The 19467-nt window shown below is 39.7% G+C and overlaps 1 protein-coding gene across 14 annotated transcripts in view; it reads right to left on the reverse strand.

The window, feature by feature from the left end:
• Positions 1–31: 31 nt before the first annotated feature.
• TNRC6B (trinucleotide repeat containing adaptor 6B) overlaps positions 32–19467 on the reverse strand; it is a 144561-nt gene continuing 125125 nt past the window's right edge. For 9 of the 14 annotated variants that reach the window (XM_027879378.1, XM_027879369.1, XM_027879375.1 and 6 more), the window contains 4 exons: positions 16673–16897; positions 16122–16192; positions 14178–14317; positions 32–13694 (listed from right to left, as the gene is read on the reverse strand). In XM_027879378.1, the coding sequence (XP_027735179.1) occupies positions 13304–13694; positions 14178–14317; positions 16122–16192; positions 16673–16897 (827 nt within the window). In that variant the 3' untranslated portion in view covers positions 32–13303. The remainder of the gene's footprint in view (positions 13695–14177; positions 14318–16121; positions 16193–16672; positions 16898–19467) is intronic. The other 5 variants (XM_027879366.1, XM_027879365.1, XM_027879367.1 and 2 more) reach the window with 1 other exon arrangement.

Consider the following 19467-nt stretch of genomic DNA (forward strand, 5'->3'; position numbering starts at 1 on the left):
CACAAAACGGGCAGAAAATACGAGCTTTAAATGCTTAGCAGCCAAACACATTTATTAGTCTTTTTTTTTTTTTTTCCAGGAACCCAAAAATAGTTTGTAGTTATAATGTAAGCAACTGAGTTGCACATAATACAATCATATCTTTCAAAAAAAAAATAAAAATAAAATAAAAACGAAAAAAGCTGTTTAAAAGCCAAAAAAAAAACCTTCAGAAAACTTATATAAGTATTACACCATCTCTCAGTTTCAATGAAATGACGACGACTTAATTCCTTATTACTCTTGTCACACTCCAATAAAACATCACCCTTTTTTTTTTCTTCTTTTTTTTTTTTTTTCCTAAATCCAGCATGAGAAATACAGTACCTGCTATGGCAAAAATACACAAAAAATGCAACATTTCAGCTTATTTGTACATTAGTAGAGTTTAAACATCTTATTGGTTTTTTTCTTTTTAAGTGAACCAGTGATCTTAAGTACCACTATACTAAAAGTAAAATAAAAATATAGAAAAGGAGGAAAAGGGGGGCAGCCAGCCATACAAGAGCACCTTCTAAAGTGCTGAGTTTCTGTGTCCATGGAAAACCTTTAGGAAGTTTAAATATCTCTTGAGAATATGGGATGGAAATTAAGATGAAACCTGGATATGCAAGACATTGTGTCATCTCCTCTACATTCTCCCCATTTGTCCTGTAATTTTCTTTACTGCACACTATAGAAGGAGGGGAGAAACCAGAATTAAGGTGAGAGTTTAGTAAAGAAAGCCATTTCAAGTATAAGGAAAAAAAAATAAACACTTACAGGTAACTTGCAAATAGCATCAATATACACACAGCCGCTATCTTTATTATTACAATGTCTGCTTCTGGGGGACAGTGTTTCAGGCAAGAGGACTTTAGCTGTACCTTCCTGTTACCTATTTGTGTGCAAAGTAGAAAAGCTGCCTTTTCTAATCCAGCCATATTGGACATCATGGATTTTCTGTTCTGCTACTTCACTCCTCCATTTAGTAAGGAGAGAGGAAGGTGGCATTATTTTACCAAGAAGACTAGATGAAATGAATGTATTTCTCCATTTCCCTCCAGACACACCCTCCTCCCATTAGTTGTTTGCAATGAAGAGAAACTCTCTAAACTCCTGATGCCCACCAGTAGCCAGTTTCCTGAACAGATAGAAGGCATTTACCTTTGTAAACATAATCCCTTATGTTTGTGGAACTCAAAGCAGCATCTCTTATATCTCCAGCCAAGCGGTGGAGACAAAAATAGATCAGAACGCTCCCCTGTCACTGCTTTTCCTCCTCCCTCTCCCTCCCCCGTCCCCAGAAAGATTAGATTTGGTTACTTTTGTTAGAAGTTGGGGGTTTTTTGGTTCTTTGGGGAAAACACTTAGCATTTCATTTGAAGTAAACATTACAGAATTACCATCAGGGTCATACTGCTGTTTGTTCTGCTTTCTAGATGAGAAAAAAAAAAGCACTGTGCATCAGCTTCTGAGAGTTTTAGAGCAGATGTGGCAAAAATCTAAGATACAGATGTGTGTAAATCCCAAAGATGCACGTGCATCATTTCAGTTTCTTTCTCTCTAGAATCACTGTTTACACTTCATCTTGATTACTGGCAGAGATGGAGAGGGTGGCACAGGGCAACAACAGAGAGATGTTCCTAAGGCCATGGGAGCAATGCAGGACAGAGAGGACCAGGGAGTGTCACACAGAAAGGTTTCGGGTATAGAAACTGTGTTCTTGGTATTTCAGATGCCAAATTCCAAAAGGCATGGGCTCATATGCACATCCCTGAGACACACATCCAAGAAAGAAGCAGCAGCGAGCACATGATTGCGAGGGGAGAAAGTAGCAGAGGTTCCCTGACAGCTGTGGGGTTTACCCAATGAAGACCTCTTCCCCCACCACCCTCCCAGAGACGTTCTGAGAGAGCTGTAAGGCATATATACACAAGCAGCATCTCCTATCATTCCCTCTGTTCCTACGTTTTATTGGTAGGTGATGGCTTCTGTATATTGTGGACAAGAAGATACACTGCATTTGAAGTGTTACTGGTAACACACTGAAATTAACTCAGGGAAGGAAACAGAAAGCTACTCTGCCCTTTATCCCTGGAGCAGCAGCATAAAGGAGCAAGGTTCTTCATCTTACAGTTCCCTCTCTGAAACTACACACCACCACCTCCCCCTTCATGATGGCAGGAAAAGATGTGTCTACTTGAAAGATGACATTACCAAAAATGCTATTCAATGCCAGGGAAAAGTACACAAACTTATTCTGATCTGGTGAAAGAAGCAGCAAGCCTAAAGTACTTCAATTTTGAAGCTTATAGACATGTGACCTGTAGCAACACTGGCACAACTATATAAAAAAGAGCAGGAGAAGATAACAGGCATAAAGAAGGAGTTTGAGTAATTGAATCTCCATCAACTTCTATAATTTAGGATCTGAGTGTTTGATGGCTTTAATAATTAAAAGAAAAAAGGGTTATCTCCCTCCACATAAGCAAACAATGTGAAAAGAACAGCGAACTTGCTCTGAAAACCTCATAACACTTCTATCATGCTTTTTTCTTTAAAGCACTTTACAAACATTACTAGTTGATCCTCACAAAACCCCTGTGAGGTAGGTAAGTATTATTAACAACCCCGCTTTACAGATGAAAAAACAAAGGCAAAGTAGTTAAATGATTTGCCCAAGGCAAGGGAAGAGTAATGGCCAATGTTAGAATTCAGGAGTTCCAGGCTTGTGCTCTAAACCACAAGTTCAAACATCTTTTTAGAAAGGAGATAACAGATGGAAATAGAAGTCCAACAAGTATAGAAGAAAAGGTAAGATTAAAAAGGTTACATTAGGAGGGGAAGTGTACCACGAGGTATTTTAGTGAGTGAGTTTAAACTTCAGATTTTTTTTCCTTTTTTTTTTTTTTTTTTTTTTTTTTAAAGGCAATCTGACAGAGTGGAACCCTGATAAGATCACATCTGCAAGGCAGGCACAGATGCGAGAGGGATCATCAAGTCTATTACTTATTACAGTACTGTGAATGTCAACAAAAATAAAACTGCTGCATGAAAACACTGAATACAGGCAGGATAATCTGTTTATGATATTACACCTACGATAATGCCAAGGATAATGCAGGTACCATGGTTCACCATGGACAAAGGAAAAAGTCAAGTCAAAAGGTCCCTATTAAAATAACAGAGAGGGCAACGAGATCTATACTTTTCTGAGGAGGCTGCTTCTGGAAACTCAGCAAGCTTTAAGGAACATACATAATCCACAATGAGTGCATTTTGGAGATATGAGGAGGTAAATCCTTTTTTTATGACCATTATGACATCACCTCTTAGTAAAAATAGGATAACTTCTTTTAAATAGAGAGGACCTGGCCTACGCGTCAATCTACTTTCCTAGAATTTCACACACTGCCAACATTAATGCTAAGTCACTAGCAGTAACAGCAGACAACAAAGCACTGATGGCTACTGATGTTGAAAAAAATGCAGTCCTCATAGTCAGGCTTTGATCAGCACTTGAAAGTAAGTACCATCTCCACCATATTGTCCACAGCTGTGCCGTCACTGTATGAGCTGTGCCAGAAACAGCAGCAAAGAAAACTTTAGGGAGAAGGAAGTGTAGATACCAAGGACCAGCTATGTTCCAATTCTCCTGGAAGAGCACAAGGACTGCTGTGATGGAAAACTAGTAGTAAATTGAAAAAAAGACAGTGCCCATGGCACCATGTTTCCTGAGCTTAGCAAGGGCCAGAACACAGGAGGTGGTAGATAGTTCCCCAGGTAGACCTGGTGTCCCACTCACCCTTTCGGCCCTGGGTTAACACTGCATGGCAAGAATTCACATCCCTGTGCAAGGCTGAGAGCTGATTTTGTTTTGCACTCAACGTTAGTTTTTCAAATCTCTGCTCAGTTACCTATTGGCCAATGTCTGACAAAGAGAGGTTCTTATCAATTCTTTCTTATTTCAAAGTCATCACCTCCGCACTTCCCCAAACTATAATGGATAGACCATGGACACAGAAACTCCTGAACAGTTTAGCAAAGTATCTTTGTCCCCTACACCCCCTTTGCAGAATGCATAGTTTACAATTCACTTACAAAATAAAGAAGCAATGCTGACCACATATGGGACCTTTTTTTTTTTTTGAAAAAAGAACAAACAACCTCTTCTTAAGTTCAGTATCAAAATTCACATTTGCATAATAATACATTTCAAGGCCATTAGAGAGGAATGAGAGCGAAGCAAAGAAAACTGCAGAGTCTCTCCTCTCTTTGTCTTCCTGAATAGAGCTGAGGGATCCCACTGGAGTTTCTTTTCAGGGTGGGAATTAGGAAGGGCTACAACAACAGCTCTTGATCTTGTACACCTCGTATTTTGGGTGGGACGAAGAGGTGAATTATTACAGGAAAAAAAAACAAATGGAAGGAGACACTGCAGATTCCCATGTTTAGCTACAAACAGCTTTGAAGAAACAAAAAATTACTTCAGATTTTTTTTCCTTTTAAACACTTCTACCTCACCATTTCAAAAAACTCTTTTTTTTTTCTTCTTGTGTAATACCCTGTTCATTTAAATGGCAACGTTAAGTGTGCTGGAAGTTGAAGGGTTGAAAAAAAACCTTTTCCTGTTTTGCTTTTCAGGACTCGGGCAGAGAGGGTAAAAGTGTGCCTGCACCCACTATTTAACAGAAGCTACAAAACATCATCTTCTCTACATGTATAAATTTGTCTCAAACATCACTGTGTTTCAATTCTCCAGTGCTTACAAAAAAACAAAGCTACACACACTCACACTCATGCACACAAACATAAAGAGAAGCCACATAATACATATAGAAACTCAACCTGCAACGGCAGACTACCCTAAAACTATCAACAGCTTCTGTGCATCACATGACATCCCTTTGCACCCCCCACCCCAATCTCTACCACATATGAATACGTATTGTGCAGTGTAGAGACCAGCCCAAAGATGATGCTTGTCAAAAGGGACCAGTGGGCTGCAATCTCAATGTCTGACCTCTTGAAAGAATAAACTGACCATTGTCTCCCCTCCAGCCCAAGTGGTCTCCTCAATTAGACAGTCACTATACTCACAAAGGCACATTCATAAATACCACATTTAACTTACTGCTTGTAAAAACATAGGAGGAAAATGTTAAGCGCTTATACCCCGACCCATTCCTACTGACCCAGCAAGAAGTATCACAATAACGTATCACTTGGTGAGACCTTACTCCACCTTTAGAAGGTACATAATAAAGAACTCTTCCAACACCTCTTTTAATTTATTTTTTTTTGCATAAATGAATGCTTTTTTGTTTTTGGCTTACATATTTTGGAATACAGCACACTCACTATAAAGCTCTGTTGTAAGGCTACCCCCTAAAGTAAGGCTGTTCTACCTTGGCTTGCATTTTCACTTCATTTTGCTTCTTCTCCACACGTTCCCAAAACAAAACAAAAAAACCCACACAGCGCCTTATACAGAAAGGGTAAGCCATATCTGGCAGGGAGAGGGAGGGGAAAGAAAGCACATAATATCATAACCATGTCACTAAAATAGCTATTCTAACAAGCTGTGCAACCTGCTCAACAGCAAACGATGAAGAAAATGTTCACTTCTGGTTGGTTGTGTTTCATCTGAAACAGGAGGAATTTCCATTTTCTCTCAATTTAAAAAACCCCCAAACTTAAAAAAAACGAGTAAGTTAGTTCTGTGAATGTAACAACACACACCAATATCCAAGAAGAGGCATTTCTTGCCAAGCAGTGCCTCCTCGTATTGCGCATTCATGCAAAATTCTCCAGTCTCTTCCCCTCCGCCCACCACAGTCAAGAATATTTGCTGCAAAAATACTTAAATACTTAACGCTGGCTGGCACAATGCATTCTTCCCTTTTTTTTTTTTTTTTTTCCTTTTTCCCTGGAGTGCTCTGTATTAATTTACAGAAAGGCTGTCAGAGTCAAGTCAAAAAACTCCCTTTCTCGCTACAAAGTTAACAGGAACCCTAACACTGCTGAATGTCACCAGTCCCAACTGTCACACATACAGGGCAAAAATGGCTCTTTCGCAGAGGGCACTTGATTTGCTAGAAGCTTGCTTATATAGCACAGGACTCTGGGAGACTTCTAGAGAAAAGCTTTCCTGCATAGCTTGATGAAAAGCAACACGCAAGCAAACCGTGGATGCAAACGGATGTTGTCTGCTGCGTGCCACAGATGAAACGGCATCTATTGTGGACTGATAATCTTTAAAAATAGGCTCCAAACCATCAGGAGCTGTGGTGCTTTTTGTAGCACAAACGAAACCTTAAATCACTTTTCATATAAGGATTAGAAGTTACAGTTACTACATCACAAAGTTTAAAGTTACTAACATCACAGAATAGAGAGCTATATTTTAAACAGGACCCTGACTCAGTTTTAACAGCAATATAGACAGACTCTTGAAGCAGGCAAAGCTCTGCTTCGTGAGTCATCACAAAATGGACCTGCTTCCTATTATCTGTTGCAGGGGAACTTTGGTAGAATTCAGCAACACTGGTATTTACAGTGATGGGACACTTAGGCAAAATGTTGTGAAGGACGTGAACTAGCAAGGCTGCTAAAAGTCTCCAGTTCAGCTCCTGTTGTATAGTCCAACCAACAGCTCAGCTACAGCATAACTGTTGCTTTGTGGTTTAAGTTTGGATGTGAATTCAGGACAACAGACAAAATCAGCTCTGTGTACACTGAGAAGCTTCACATACTTCTTCCCACTACTGTTAACATCCTTCTGCCACAGGTGGAAGCCTGATACTGGAGGTGAAGGGAAAGAAAGAGTGTGGGTTTTAGATATCTGTCTTTTCATCACAGTGGGAAAGACTGATATGATCTAACAGTATCAGTTCCTACAACTGCACAATAGCGGCAAATAAACTACAGAACTGAAATGATATTTTGTGCAAAATCAATTTAGACAAACCAACAGATTCTCTGTATGTTGCTTCACATTCAGGACCAAAGTTGCACTTCAACAGCATTTGTTTGTTTTTTTTTTTTTTTTTTTTTAGAACTAATTTTAACGTAGTTTTCTTGGTATTACTTTCCTGCCCACAAAGCATGCATGCATATTTACAATTAAAAAAGCTGCTTCTGTTAAGGGGACCTTACATCTTTAGAAAGAAAAAATTACCTTTCACTCAGTCAGGACTCGTACCCTGAGATGCTAACCATCCTCCACAAAAACTGCATTTCAATCCACTTGAGAAACCTGGATACTAAAGTCACACAATTTACAGTGAATGTGATATATGCAACACAGATGTTTGCTGCATCGGAAATACAACAGGTCCTCATCTGCTACCTTGGCCCTGATCCAGCTAAGGTTTATTTACACAAAGAGCCCTTACTTGAGCAGTATGCATTTAAGGTCAGTAGGACTAATTCATGCGAGGATCACTCCTGATTTCCTGGACCAGACTCGGCCAAATTTGGGTGCCTCAGATACGCAAACAGTGCTCCTCTTAAAGTCAACAGGAAAACAATGTGCGCAAACAGAATCAGAAACCTAACGTGAAACATAATAAAGAATGAATCAAAAATACAACCAAACGAAGAAAAAACCTCTGCAGTACTATTTGGATACACATTTAGACAAAATGGAATCTGTGGCAACATTTTAGGAGAAAAAATAGGGCAAACGCTTTAAGGAATAAATGCTTAGAAATTTAATGATTAAAAAAAAAGGTCGACTTAATAGAAATGTTTAATTGTTATTTCATCTTTAAGGTGGTTATACCACCCAATTAGTTGAAAATATCTTGTTTATATTGTAGAGGTAAAAACACAGTTGGCTTAACATTCTTGTTCATTACACAAGCCACTTAATGTGAAGCACAATAAAAAAGACCTTTAAGAAAAACCTGACACCCTGCGATTATTAAAAAAAACAAACCAACAAAACCCCTACTCTCATGACTGCTGGGCAAGTGTCCAGGCAGAAACATAAAAACACTGGGAAAAGACGGCAATTCTTCCAAAGTAAACGTCAGAGGTCTCAACACAGGCTTCTGAGCTGTACTCCTTTTCCCCCCGCCCCTCGCTAGACTTAGTTGTCACTGCTAAAATGAAATCCTCAAATGGAGCAAAAAATTATCAAACATTTAAAAACTCTCAGCTTGATAGACACTGAAGAGTAGGGTAAGCAAAGTGGCTGGATTTGTATCTGGATGGAGATGTCCACAGTCTATTCCAACCTGTGCTCTCCCCAGCCTCTTTTCCCTCCCTTTCCAATACATTTAAAAAAGACACTGCCTCTGATTCTTTCCCTGAAGCAGTTTTGTAAAAGCCCAGAAGTACACTAACATGAATTCCTGCTGACTTTTTGCTGTTATGAGCTCAAATGGTAGCAGAATTTTTACAACATTAAGCAATGGTTGTCCCCAGCAGATGAGTCTGGTTAGCAGAATGCTCAGAGTGCAGTTGTAATAGCATGGTTAGGAGTGCCATGACTAAGCCATACATATCTGTCAACTGTAGCTGAAAAACAGCAAGATTAATGTTACTTTAACAATTAAGGGAAACTGTCACTGAGGAGACAGTCACCAGCGCTTACAGGACTGCACATTTAGGAAAGGAGGAGCAGACTGTTGTACTACAATAGATTTGGACCCAAGAGACTGCTGAAACTCCAGACTGTCAACCCTTCAGCACTCAGTCACAACCCACTCCCAAGTGAATGTCAAGTCTGTTGGCTTTTTTTGATTAAATGCTACGGTTTCTTCTCTTTTAGGACACTACTGATTTGATAAAACACAGTTTCTGGCAAAGCACGCAAATTCTCTCCGTAAAACAAACTAAAAAATAAAATCCCGAAGCTCCTAAGTAAACCCTCCTTCTACTGGCCCATTTTAAAGCACATTATTATTACTACTGATGCATTATTTTCAATAGACTAACATGCACACGCAGCACAACATGAAAACACTGGGCAACTGCTATGAAAAAGACAGAATTTGGCATCTGATTTCTTTACTAATAAAATCTCAATTACTATTAAGTAACTCATTGCACAACATGCCTATGCAGCATGCTCTTTTTCCTTAAGAAGGGGTACATCTATTTCCATGAAGTGGCTATACTGCCTCACTTTGCCTCGCCTTCCCTCCCTTCCCCTACTGTAGGGCATGTGGGTGCATGTAAAAAGGCACTAGCGCGGTTTTTGTGGTTTGAGCCTGGCCGTTTCAGGCGCAGTAAGCCCCTGACCCTTAGAGCTGGGAGACAGAAGTTGGCCATCCCAACGCTGAACTCTGAAGTTCAAGAGTGTAAGCCCTGACAGCCAGCAGCAACAGGGTGAACAGAGGAGTTTAACAGGTATTTCCCTCATATAAAATAAAACAAAGACTGAGAGGAGGGGGTGGGTGAAGAAAAGCAAGCAGCAGGTCTCCAAGTGTGGAATAAAACTGACCAAATAGCTGAAAACAGCAAAGTTAATTTCCAATGTACATTTTAATGGAGCTTTTCATATTTTTTTTTTTTCTGTACTGAAAAAGGCAGGATAATAAACCTACTTCATTACTGAGTATTCTGTCAGCACTGGTTTTCTTTAGCACTACTTAGAAGTGGTTCGAAGAAGCACCATCATGTATTTCCTGCTGGTCCTCCTAATTGAGGACTCTTTCAGTTAAACTATACTGCATTTTAATAAGGTTTATAGTTTCACTTTGCTTTTAAAAAAGGTGCTTGAAGAGTATTTTTATTTAGTTTCAATCAAGAGGGAACAATAGATTTCCATTCACACACTTCTCCATGCAACTGCACACATGTCTGCATGAGTAATAAAGCACTATAAATGATAACCCTTCTTCTCCCACAACTTGTTTAAGATTGCAATGAATTCCTGTTGCTGATATTGAGAAGTTTTCTTAATGTACTTTAATTTAGAAAGTCTAAAATTCTTGATCCCTCGCTTGACAGTAACATTTGGAGATTTTTTCTTTTTCTTTTTTTTCCTTTTTATTTTTTTTTTTAGCATTTTTCTTTTAAAGTAAAAACTTTCAAACATTTTGAAGATTCAGGAACTTGTAAAAGTTTATCAACAAGAAACAGCCATCTATCTAGGATAAGGTTAAATAAACCATCTTCAAAAAACTGGCTTCCTACCCTAGAATTCCTGAGAATGCTTGCAAATTTAAAGCAGGAAAATAAAATGTTAAAATAAAAACAAAAACACTGTTAAATGCTCCCAGAGTTAGTCTTCATCTAAAATATATATATGCACTTTTTGGTCTTTTTTTTTTTTTTTTTGTACGTTTTAATTTTTTTTTCCCTTTAAGCTTACAATGGAAGAACAATTTAGCTTTTCTTTTTAAATATTTCAAATCCCTCATTACGTCTTGTAAACAAGAGGGGCTCTAGCACCCGGCTTTCACCGTAGTATAGCAATGAACTCAACTAGCCCAAAGTGCAGGAAAAGGGACCTTAGGGCAGGTTGGGAGAGAGAAGTGAGGGTGGAACACAGCAATGAACCAGCATGTATAGCAAAATCATGTGACAGAACAGATACTGGTTTGCTCAGGCCAAAGGTGCTTCACTAGGAAGTACTGCTGGCACGGGACTTTTAAGAACCTGCTCTGCGTGTCCGAGCATGGCTGGTCTTCGAGCAGAGACTAGAAACAAAGCTTCACGGATGTCTGCACGCAAGGGCCACTAGCTAGATAGCAGGAGTTGAAAGAGAGCACTTTGTTTCTTGTGCATGGTGGGAGAGATGAAGGAGAAGATGTGATAGGAAAGTATATTCCAAAGGGGCCAGAGTATGCTGCACACTCCAGTTTACTAAACAAATACAAACCTACTCGTACTTTTTTACCATGTAACACTTTGCATACAAATCTACAGGCATGTGTATATGCAGCATTTCCCTCAGTCAGTCTTCCTTGTGACATTGGGTTTACATAGAAAGGGTGAATTAAAACAGCCACATAATTCCCTAGCCCTTCCCTCCCCCCACCCAGCACACAGGCACACACACACACACACACACACACGTTCCCACCCCATTGCTTGCATCTGCTTTGCCTTCTCCCCACCAAACCCACATGTAGAGTTAAATGGATCAGACACGGTTGTATCCTTCAATGAAAATGCTTTAAGAAACAGACTCCCCTATCCTCCCTGCTCCACCAGGTAATAAAGCCCGAGCACTGCTACCTCTGAGAGCTGGAATGGACAGGTATATGCTGGTACAGAATGTCGGCACTTTGTTAGACAGTATAACGGCCAGACAATGCCACATGGAAGATCTAGCACTTACGGAAAAAGTACCGGCATCTCTCTTCCCTCTTCTCCTGGCCCCACCCCCATAAAAGACTTCCTGCTTCATGTCAAGGGATGTGCCTTTAAGTCTGCTACAACTCTTTTCACAACAACAGGTCTTAAAAAGTTTTGTTCCCAGCGCACACACGCACGCACACACTGGCTATCACTGTGGATTATAGGTCACCCCTATCCTGCCCAGAGTACTACTACACTGATGCTAAAAAACCCCAAACCTTTCCTTAAATACAGAAATTAAAAAGCAACAGTACAGAAAAAGTAAAAACAAAAAACAAAAAGGTGCAATACTTTTTAAAAAAAAAAAGTCTTTGCTAGTTATATACCTCCCTAAGCAAAACCACATACACAGGAAAAAACACAACACAGAGAAACAAAAGGAAACCTTTGAAGTACACACTGGTTTAAGAACATTCGTAAGTAAACGTTTCTGTCAGTGATGGTCTGGCGCTGTAATGACACCGAGGCCTGGCACAGGTAACGCTCACCATGAAGGACGCAGGAAGGAGTCGGCTGCATGTGCTTTCAGGAGATGAGGCAGGCCGGCCAGCAGTCTGCTGACACGATTTAGTTTTCTGTCAGTTTTAATACAAGCAGTAAATCAATTAAAAGGCTAATTTGGTTGGGCTGGACTTTCAAGCTTTTGATGGATTCCTCTAGAATGAATATGGGTGCTTATTCAGGTTTGGAGGAGAAAAGAAACACTCGTTTTTAAAGGTACTGAAGCTTGCAATAGACTGAGTAAGAACATTTGTCTTAGCTGCACAAAAAATGGCAATGTCTTCTTTCCTCCTCTTTTCCCTTTGTTGGAAGAAACAAATGGCTTGCATTATACAACAAACATTCTAGGGTTCATTCAGTACAAAAACCCCACATGCAGACATAAATAAAGACACTGCTACTCAAAAGACAACACTGTCTCTCCCCTCTCACCAAATCCTTTGGATATGGCAGTGTTCTGCTCTACCACAGGGTTAAGAACAAGGGCTAGGAAGCAACTATCCACTCTGTATGATCTGCAGACTTGAGATAGCACCCTGCTAAAATGAATTTAAAAAAACCTACTGGTAAATTTTAATCCAGCCCAACTGGATTCTGCTTCAGCCACAGGGACTCCACCATGCCTGTCTTGTTTTCAGAATCAAGACATGCAGATGGCCAGCCAGCCCGTAGACCATCAGCAATGCAGCGATTCAAGATTATATATAGAGAGAGAAAAAAATGCACACACACAAACATGTGCACACGCACTCACACAGAAACAAGCACACGTGGGCAGTTACATGTGCCAGAACACACTGGTACGTATCAACCAGCCAATCACAAAGTGTTGGTTTTTTTTGTTTTGTTTGTTTGTTTTTTCTGTTTTGTTTTTTTTTGTGGGTTTTTAAAATTTTTTTTTTTTTTTTTAGTTTTTTTTTTAGGTTTTTTTTTTTGTTTTTAAAGTGAGGCTCCGTCAAGTCTTTCCCCCCCGCCCCATTTCTCTTTTGAACCCCTCCCCTACCCCAACCCAACATGGTAGACCTAAGGACGGAAACACACCCAGTGCAAACAAAGTTAAAAAGCTATTTTTTCAGTATATATGTTTCTTAGCAACAACTTCCGTATAACATGAAAAAGTGAAAAACTAGAAACTAATTTTTTTAATTTTTTCTGTTTAAATTTAAATGGTATGTGTACTTGCTTCACATTGTCTTTCTACGTTGGCGTTCACGATTCAAGTATTTCAAGAGTGATATGTTCTCTTTTTTGGATTCATATTCCAAACGAAAAAACTGAAGTTATATAAGGGAGGCAACTATGTGCTCAGACAGTCTGTCAATGACCCACCTTTTTTTCTTTCTCCATTTTCTTTTTTCCTTTTATAAATGTATTTATTGCAAGTTGAAAAAAACGAAAAGGTCAAGTTAGTGCTGCTGCTGTTCCAAAAAAGGTCACGAGGTCAGAGTTGAAAGTTCTAAGTTCAGATTGAATCCGACCCTCCTCCCAGAAGGTCTCCAGGTAGTAAGGGAGCAGGGCTGCCCATTCTGTGTGGATCCTCTACGCTTGGGACCCCCCACAGGCTTGAAGAATAGTTTGGGGGCCCCCACAGTGAAGCGCCAGTGAGATCACCCCCACTGCTGCCGCCGCCGCCACCACTGCTCCACTGCCCAAGCCCTGTTGACCCACCAAAGAGATTCAAAGCAGGTCCAACTGGATCTGTCTGGTTCTGTCCTGTCTCCAGGGATTGCCAGCCTGCTGCGGGTGCACTCGGGGTTGCTGCAGGTGTAGGGGGCTGAGCTTGTGCCAGAAAGCGACTAACCTCTTCATCGGTGGCAAACTCAGCCAGGATGGTAGTGTTTCCCAACACACACCTAGCAAGACAAGATATACGTAAGTAAAAAAATTAGAGCCAGAAGCTAAGGGCAAGGGATTCGGAAGCACATGAACACTACTGTTAGGTGCCCAAAACAAAGGAAATATCAGCTACATTGCTATAATGGAATGAACAGGGAAAACTTCAGCTGTTCTTGACAGTGACACTGACTCTAAACACAAGAACTCCCCATTTTACAAGGAGGAAAAAACCCCCAACCTCCTAGCCCAACACTCAGTTATGCCTGCAACAAATTCTTTCTAAATTTCAAGTAAGGTTAACACCAGGAACAATGTAAATGCCTATACAGTGTAGGCAAAATGGTTAACGCATACATGCCAACTTTCAAACAGAACAGAGGAAGAACAGGTTTTAAGTGCAGGATATTAGTACAGTTCAAAAGTTTTCACTGAGCTTAGGGGCTTAAACCACACCCCCCTCACTACCCACCCAAAGATTTTTGTCCCAAAACCTTGCTTACATGTGCAGTGCAGTCTGGGCCTTGGCCGCCTCCTGTTTGGTGTTATATCGGATGAGGGCGGTGCCCTGGGTCAGGTTCAGATGGAATGTCAGCAGTGGGCCATGCTGCATGCAGATCGTCCTCAAGGTTGACCCATCAATCTGAAGAAGAACAGCCAAAATAAAACAGGTATTTTTAACTCTTTCTCCAAACGTACTTCAATTCTAGTCCCAGTAATTAAAAGATATTCTGCTCTCAGAAAGGAAAACAAGTGAAAGCGGTGGGAAGTAAGCAAACGTGATGGAAGTTTATTTTCAAACAGGAACTGGTATGCCTTGACTTCTCATGATTAGATGGAGTTTGCTTTAGGGAATAATCTGACTTGAGTAAAAATAAACTTGAGTCCAGTGTTACCCTCTCTCACTGAGTTTCTTACACAGTCGCTATCCTTAAGTTGACAACTTTTCCGGTAATTATACACAACTTGTACTTCTCACCACCTTCAGCCATTAGAATTTTACCAAAGGAACCAGAGTGTCTTAGTCTCCAGCCCTCTGATTTCAGCAGAATTTAGATAAACAAGTATTTGAAAGGTTTTTGAAAACCTGGAAATATCTCTACCATGAATTTTTTAAAAATTTATGTTAGTGCTTCTTTGTCTTTGCAGGTTACGAAACAGTAAGTGACAGAAAAAGCGATATATTCCTGCCAAACCCACCAATGTTCGTTCCTCCTGAACTAATGTTTTCAGAGCAGTTGTTGCCTACATTCTTTCTGCAGCAGCAACTTGTTACTTTCCTCCAGTAACAGCTGCTCTCCCAGGTGCTCTGTACAGACAGATTCCATTCCTGGTATGCCACAGTAATATACACACAGGAATGGGATCTGTATGTGCAAATACTTAAGGAAGTGCTAATTTTTTTCTTCTCTTTTCTCCCCTTATTATATAATACAACTTCAAATGAGGGAAAAGGAAGTTGTGTGTGGGTGCAAATACGGTCAAAGTTAAAAGAGAGAACCTTGAAATGACAATACAGTTCCTTCCAACCCTAACCATTCCACGAGTCAATGAATCCACCTTAACCTTACAGTTCCTCCTCTCTGGTGTTCTGACCTACAATGAATAAAGAATCTGTTATGAAAGAGACAATTATTATCTGCTTCTGTCTCTTTCCTACTAACTTAAATGCCTCCAAAACATATTCTTCGTCCATTAAATGATTCCTAAAGCAGTATTTAACTATCTTGCACAAGCCAGACTTAGAACTGTGCCTCCTGTTTCCTTCACATAAAGGAAAACAGTCTTTTCTAAGAAAGGAGCACAGTTCACCATTTCGGGTGATCTGAAGGAGACGTTAGTTTTTCCTTTCACATTAATGTTTTCTTAAGACTGTAGAAGCACAATAAATTATCCTGCTGAACAGGGGACTCTTTCTAGACCTTGGAGTTCTCCTGATAATCATATAGGCTTTTCCCAGCCCTTGAACTGGGAATGCTGAAACCAGGATCTCCACAGAATTCGTTCTGAATGGAAGCAACTCTGAGAATACTTGCAGTAATAACCTAACTAGACTGGTTTTGGCAGGAGTGTTGGAAAAATTCTGTGGTTTCACTGTGGAAACACTAAAGTGAAAACTGGCAGTTACACTAACTTTTGTACTGACAACATCCCAAAGAACAGCTATAAACCATTCCATATTATAGTCACGCAACTTACGCTCACTTTAAGAAAAAAACTTTCTGTTCCAATAATTTTTTTGTGACTCTTAAGTAAAGAAACGTTTTAACAGTCACGTAGCAAAACCTGAACGTCCTAAAGTTAGATGAAGAGATTACAATAGTAGAAACACGTTACATATCCTGACAAATCTGATTTTGCCAGATTTTATTCACAGAGAAAACACTAAAAAGTGCACAAATCCTTGGTAAAGCAAACAAGTTTCCAGAAACAATCACAGACAATACCTGTGGAGTGAGATTGTGAAGAACCAGCCAGTAGCTAGGACGAACTGAGCCACCATCACTCCAAGTAGATGCTGCAAATTATAAGACAGAGCAATCAAGACAGATTTGATACATAAAAAAGCCATCTTTCTTTACCGTTAGGTCTTTCAGTCTCAGAAAAATTCAGTATTATCAGCCCTGTTATCACAAGAAAGCCTAATCTTCAGTCCTGAAAACAAAACTACACCGTTCCTCACATTTGACATCAAGATTCATTTTGCTAGAGTTACTTTGAAGAGTTTCCCACCCACAGCAAGCATCCAGTTCTTGAAAGTCCCCACGTAGTAGGTATTCTCTCCTAGCAGCTCTCAGCCCTCTTCACTCATTCCCTGCAGCAGGACCTGAGACTGTACCCCCCACCCGTTCCAGCTACTGAGAGCAATTTTCATTTCAAGAAGGAACCTTCTTCCTTTTATCAGACAACTGCAACTTTCTTTCCTCCAAATCATTAGTGCTGTGAAACATACACTCCTCAGGTCTGATTAATGGTGCTATCAATTGATTCTTCTCACCAGAGCCAAGCCTTGAGTCCTGTGCCCCCCAGCCCCTGACCGATCGGGGTGCTGTGCTGTTCCATGGAGATGATGGTTTGGGGTTGGTCAGGCCAGGAGGTGGGCGGGGCAGCCCTGTAGTGTTCCTTGAGGAAATATGGTTTTTCCACATCTTGTTGGAGAGATGAGTGGGATTGTGTCCTATGGGATCTGGGGACCATGTTGATTTGTAATCACTGAATTTTGCTAGAAGATTAAAGAAATTGTATGTATTAGAGAAACTTCTGAAATTAAATAACTGTCCTACCACAGTAAACCTTTTGACCACATCTGTATTGGAGACAAGCATGAAGCACAGAACCATACAGCAGTTAATTTACCACACTGAAAAACTACATGCTACAAGTAAGTCAATCTTTATTTTATATAACCTGGCAAAAAAAAATTAATATACCTAGATATATATGATAATGTAGAAGACTGCAGTATGTTCCATCATTAATAAGATGAACAGTAACTTTTATATCCACACAACATTTCACCTGAGAACTTCTTACAGAATTGGGCACTACTGACCTTTAATGAAACTGAACCCTCTTCAGGTACAAATCCTACAGAGAACTAAAATGAATATTTACCATTCTTGGCCTGCTAAGACCTGGTGGAGGTGCCATTTTGTCCTAAAGATCAAAGCTTTCTTGTGAATCACAGATCTCACACAAGGCTGACAGTAGTTACAACAGTAACACATAAAGTGGCCATTTAGCTGTGTGACAGCTGGACTAGCCCGTTTCTTTTACTAGAAACATTACTAGAGGACTGTTAGAAGACCAATAGTGGATATCCCTAACAGATTTCAAGAACACTTTATACAAAAGTTCAATAAAGGAGAAAAATTAAAAGACTCTCCAAAATGTCACTATTCACCATGAATATTTGGGAGCTCTTCCTAAACCAGTTTTCTTTAAGAAGGCAGACTGCAAATTCTTCCACACCTTCTGACACCAAGCGACATTTGAAAAGCCAAAATTCCTTGAGTAATTTTTTTTAACTTGTTCTGCAATAGGAACCAGTAAACACAAACACAGCAATTTGGAGGAAAAAACTGTGTCAGGAATGACTTTGATCATGAATTATCTTAATCATAACACGTGATCATGTGTGTGAACATATGCATTTAACTTTATTCACTAATAAAAGGTGATAAATTACTTATTTGAAATAAAGTAAAATATAAATAAAGTAAAAATTCAGATTTACAATGTGCCTGAGCATCACAAAATAATATATTCAGAAATCAAGACCGTATAGCTTTCAGAAATAGAAGTGCATTTCAATTTACAGCTGAATCACTATATTTCCATGACACAGTAACAGTCAGTAGCAAGCAGGTTTCAAGCACTAACCCATGACAGTATATGGAAGTGCTTAAAAACCTGCTTTCACTAGGCTTTTTTTTAGAGATAGGTGAATTCTAAATCCTCAGTTGAGACAACCTGCTTTCTGACTGTGCGTAGTTTAACAGGACGAACAGAAGATGGCATGTGGTAGTGGTCTAGTTTTCTCAATTCAGTTTTTACTTCAGTAATTTTTTTATCTCTTGGGTCTTTCTTACGTGCTAGACAAAATTTAAGCAAAGGCAAGAAGCCGACACATGCCACTCCTTTGCCCAGGCTATGAAAGAGAAATCTTTTATACCACTGGAATGCCGCGTACACAGTGCTTCACACCAAAGTCAGCACACAAACTGGCAGAAGGAGCACAGTTTCTCTTGAGGACTAAAGAGTATTTTCAACACATTTTGTGAAGATGCTGAGGTTACATTTGAACACAGCTTTTATTCAGTGAGATGAAAAAAACAAAGTATGGGCCAGATGAAGCACTCAGCTCTGCTTGCAACCTCTGCTATTTACACCCAGTTCTTCATTTTTAAGTAGTTGTCAAGACAATGCCATCTTCAAGAGAAAGGTGACATTTGTAAAAAGTTCAAAATCCAAATGGTTTGTCTGGAGCATTTTACTATAAAGTGCCTGCAGAAACCATTTTTCACAAGAAAGTTTTGGAGACCTTCCCAACAATCTAAGACAGATATTTAAGTTAGTATTAACAGGTGAACCATTAAATGCCAGAGGACTGAAAGTCCTCACTCTCCAGGTTTCAGGGAATGATGAGTGTTATAAAAGGCAAGGTAAAAATGTTCACTTCACAGCACTCCCATGTTCCAAAGGTAAAATAAATAAAATTACTCACTTTTACTCATACATACAGGAGAAGGTGTCTTTTAAAAATTTTGACAGTCCTGCAACTCTTCAACACGTCAACAGATTGTACATGTGCTGTTTTGTTTTGTGTGTGTGTTTTTTTTGTGTGTGTGTGTTTTTTGTTTGTTTGGTTGGTTTTTTTTGCATCTGCTGCTTACTGTTACCCTATTTTTTAACTTGCAAAATGTGCTGACTTAGGCTGGAGTAAATTTTCTTCATATGAGATGGTATGGGGCTGTGTTTTGGATTTGAGCTGGAAACAGTGTTGATAATACAGATAGTTTAGTTACTGCTGAGCAGTGCTCACACAGCATCAAGGTCTTTTCTGTTTCTCACATTCCCCCCAGCATCAAGACAGATGGGGGTGCACAAGAAGCTGTGAGGGTACACAGCTGGGACAGTTGATCCCAAGTGTCCAAAGGGATATTCCATATCATATGGAGTCATGCTCAGCATATAAAGCTGGGGGAAGAAGAAAGCAGAGGGATGTGTTTGGAGTTTTGGTGTCTGTCTTCCCAAATCACTGTTAGGCCTGATGGACTAAATATTCCAAGT

Source organism: Empidonax traillii, unplaced genomic scaffold (genome assembly GCF_003031625.1).
Source record: "Empidonax traillii isolate 1590-97213 ecotype Southwest subspecies unplaced genomic scaffold, ASM303162v1 scaffold55:size2822071, whole genome shotgun sequence".
In the NCBI taxonomy this organism is placed as follows: domain Eukaryota; kingdom Metazoa; phylum Chordata; class Aves; order Passeriformes; family Tyrannidae; genus Empidonax; species Empidonax traillii.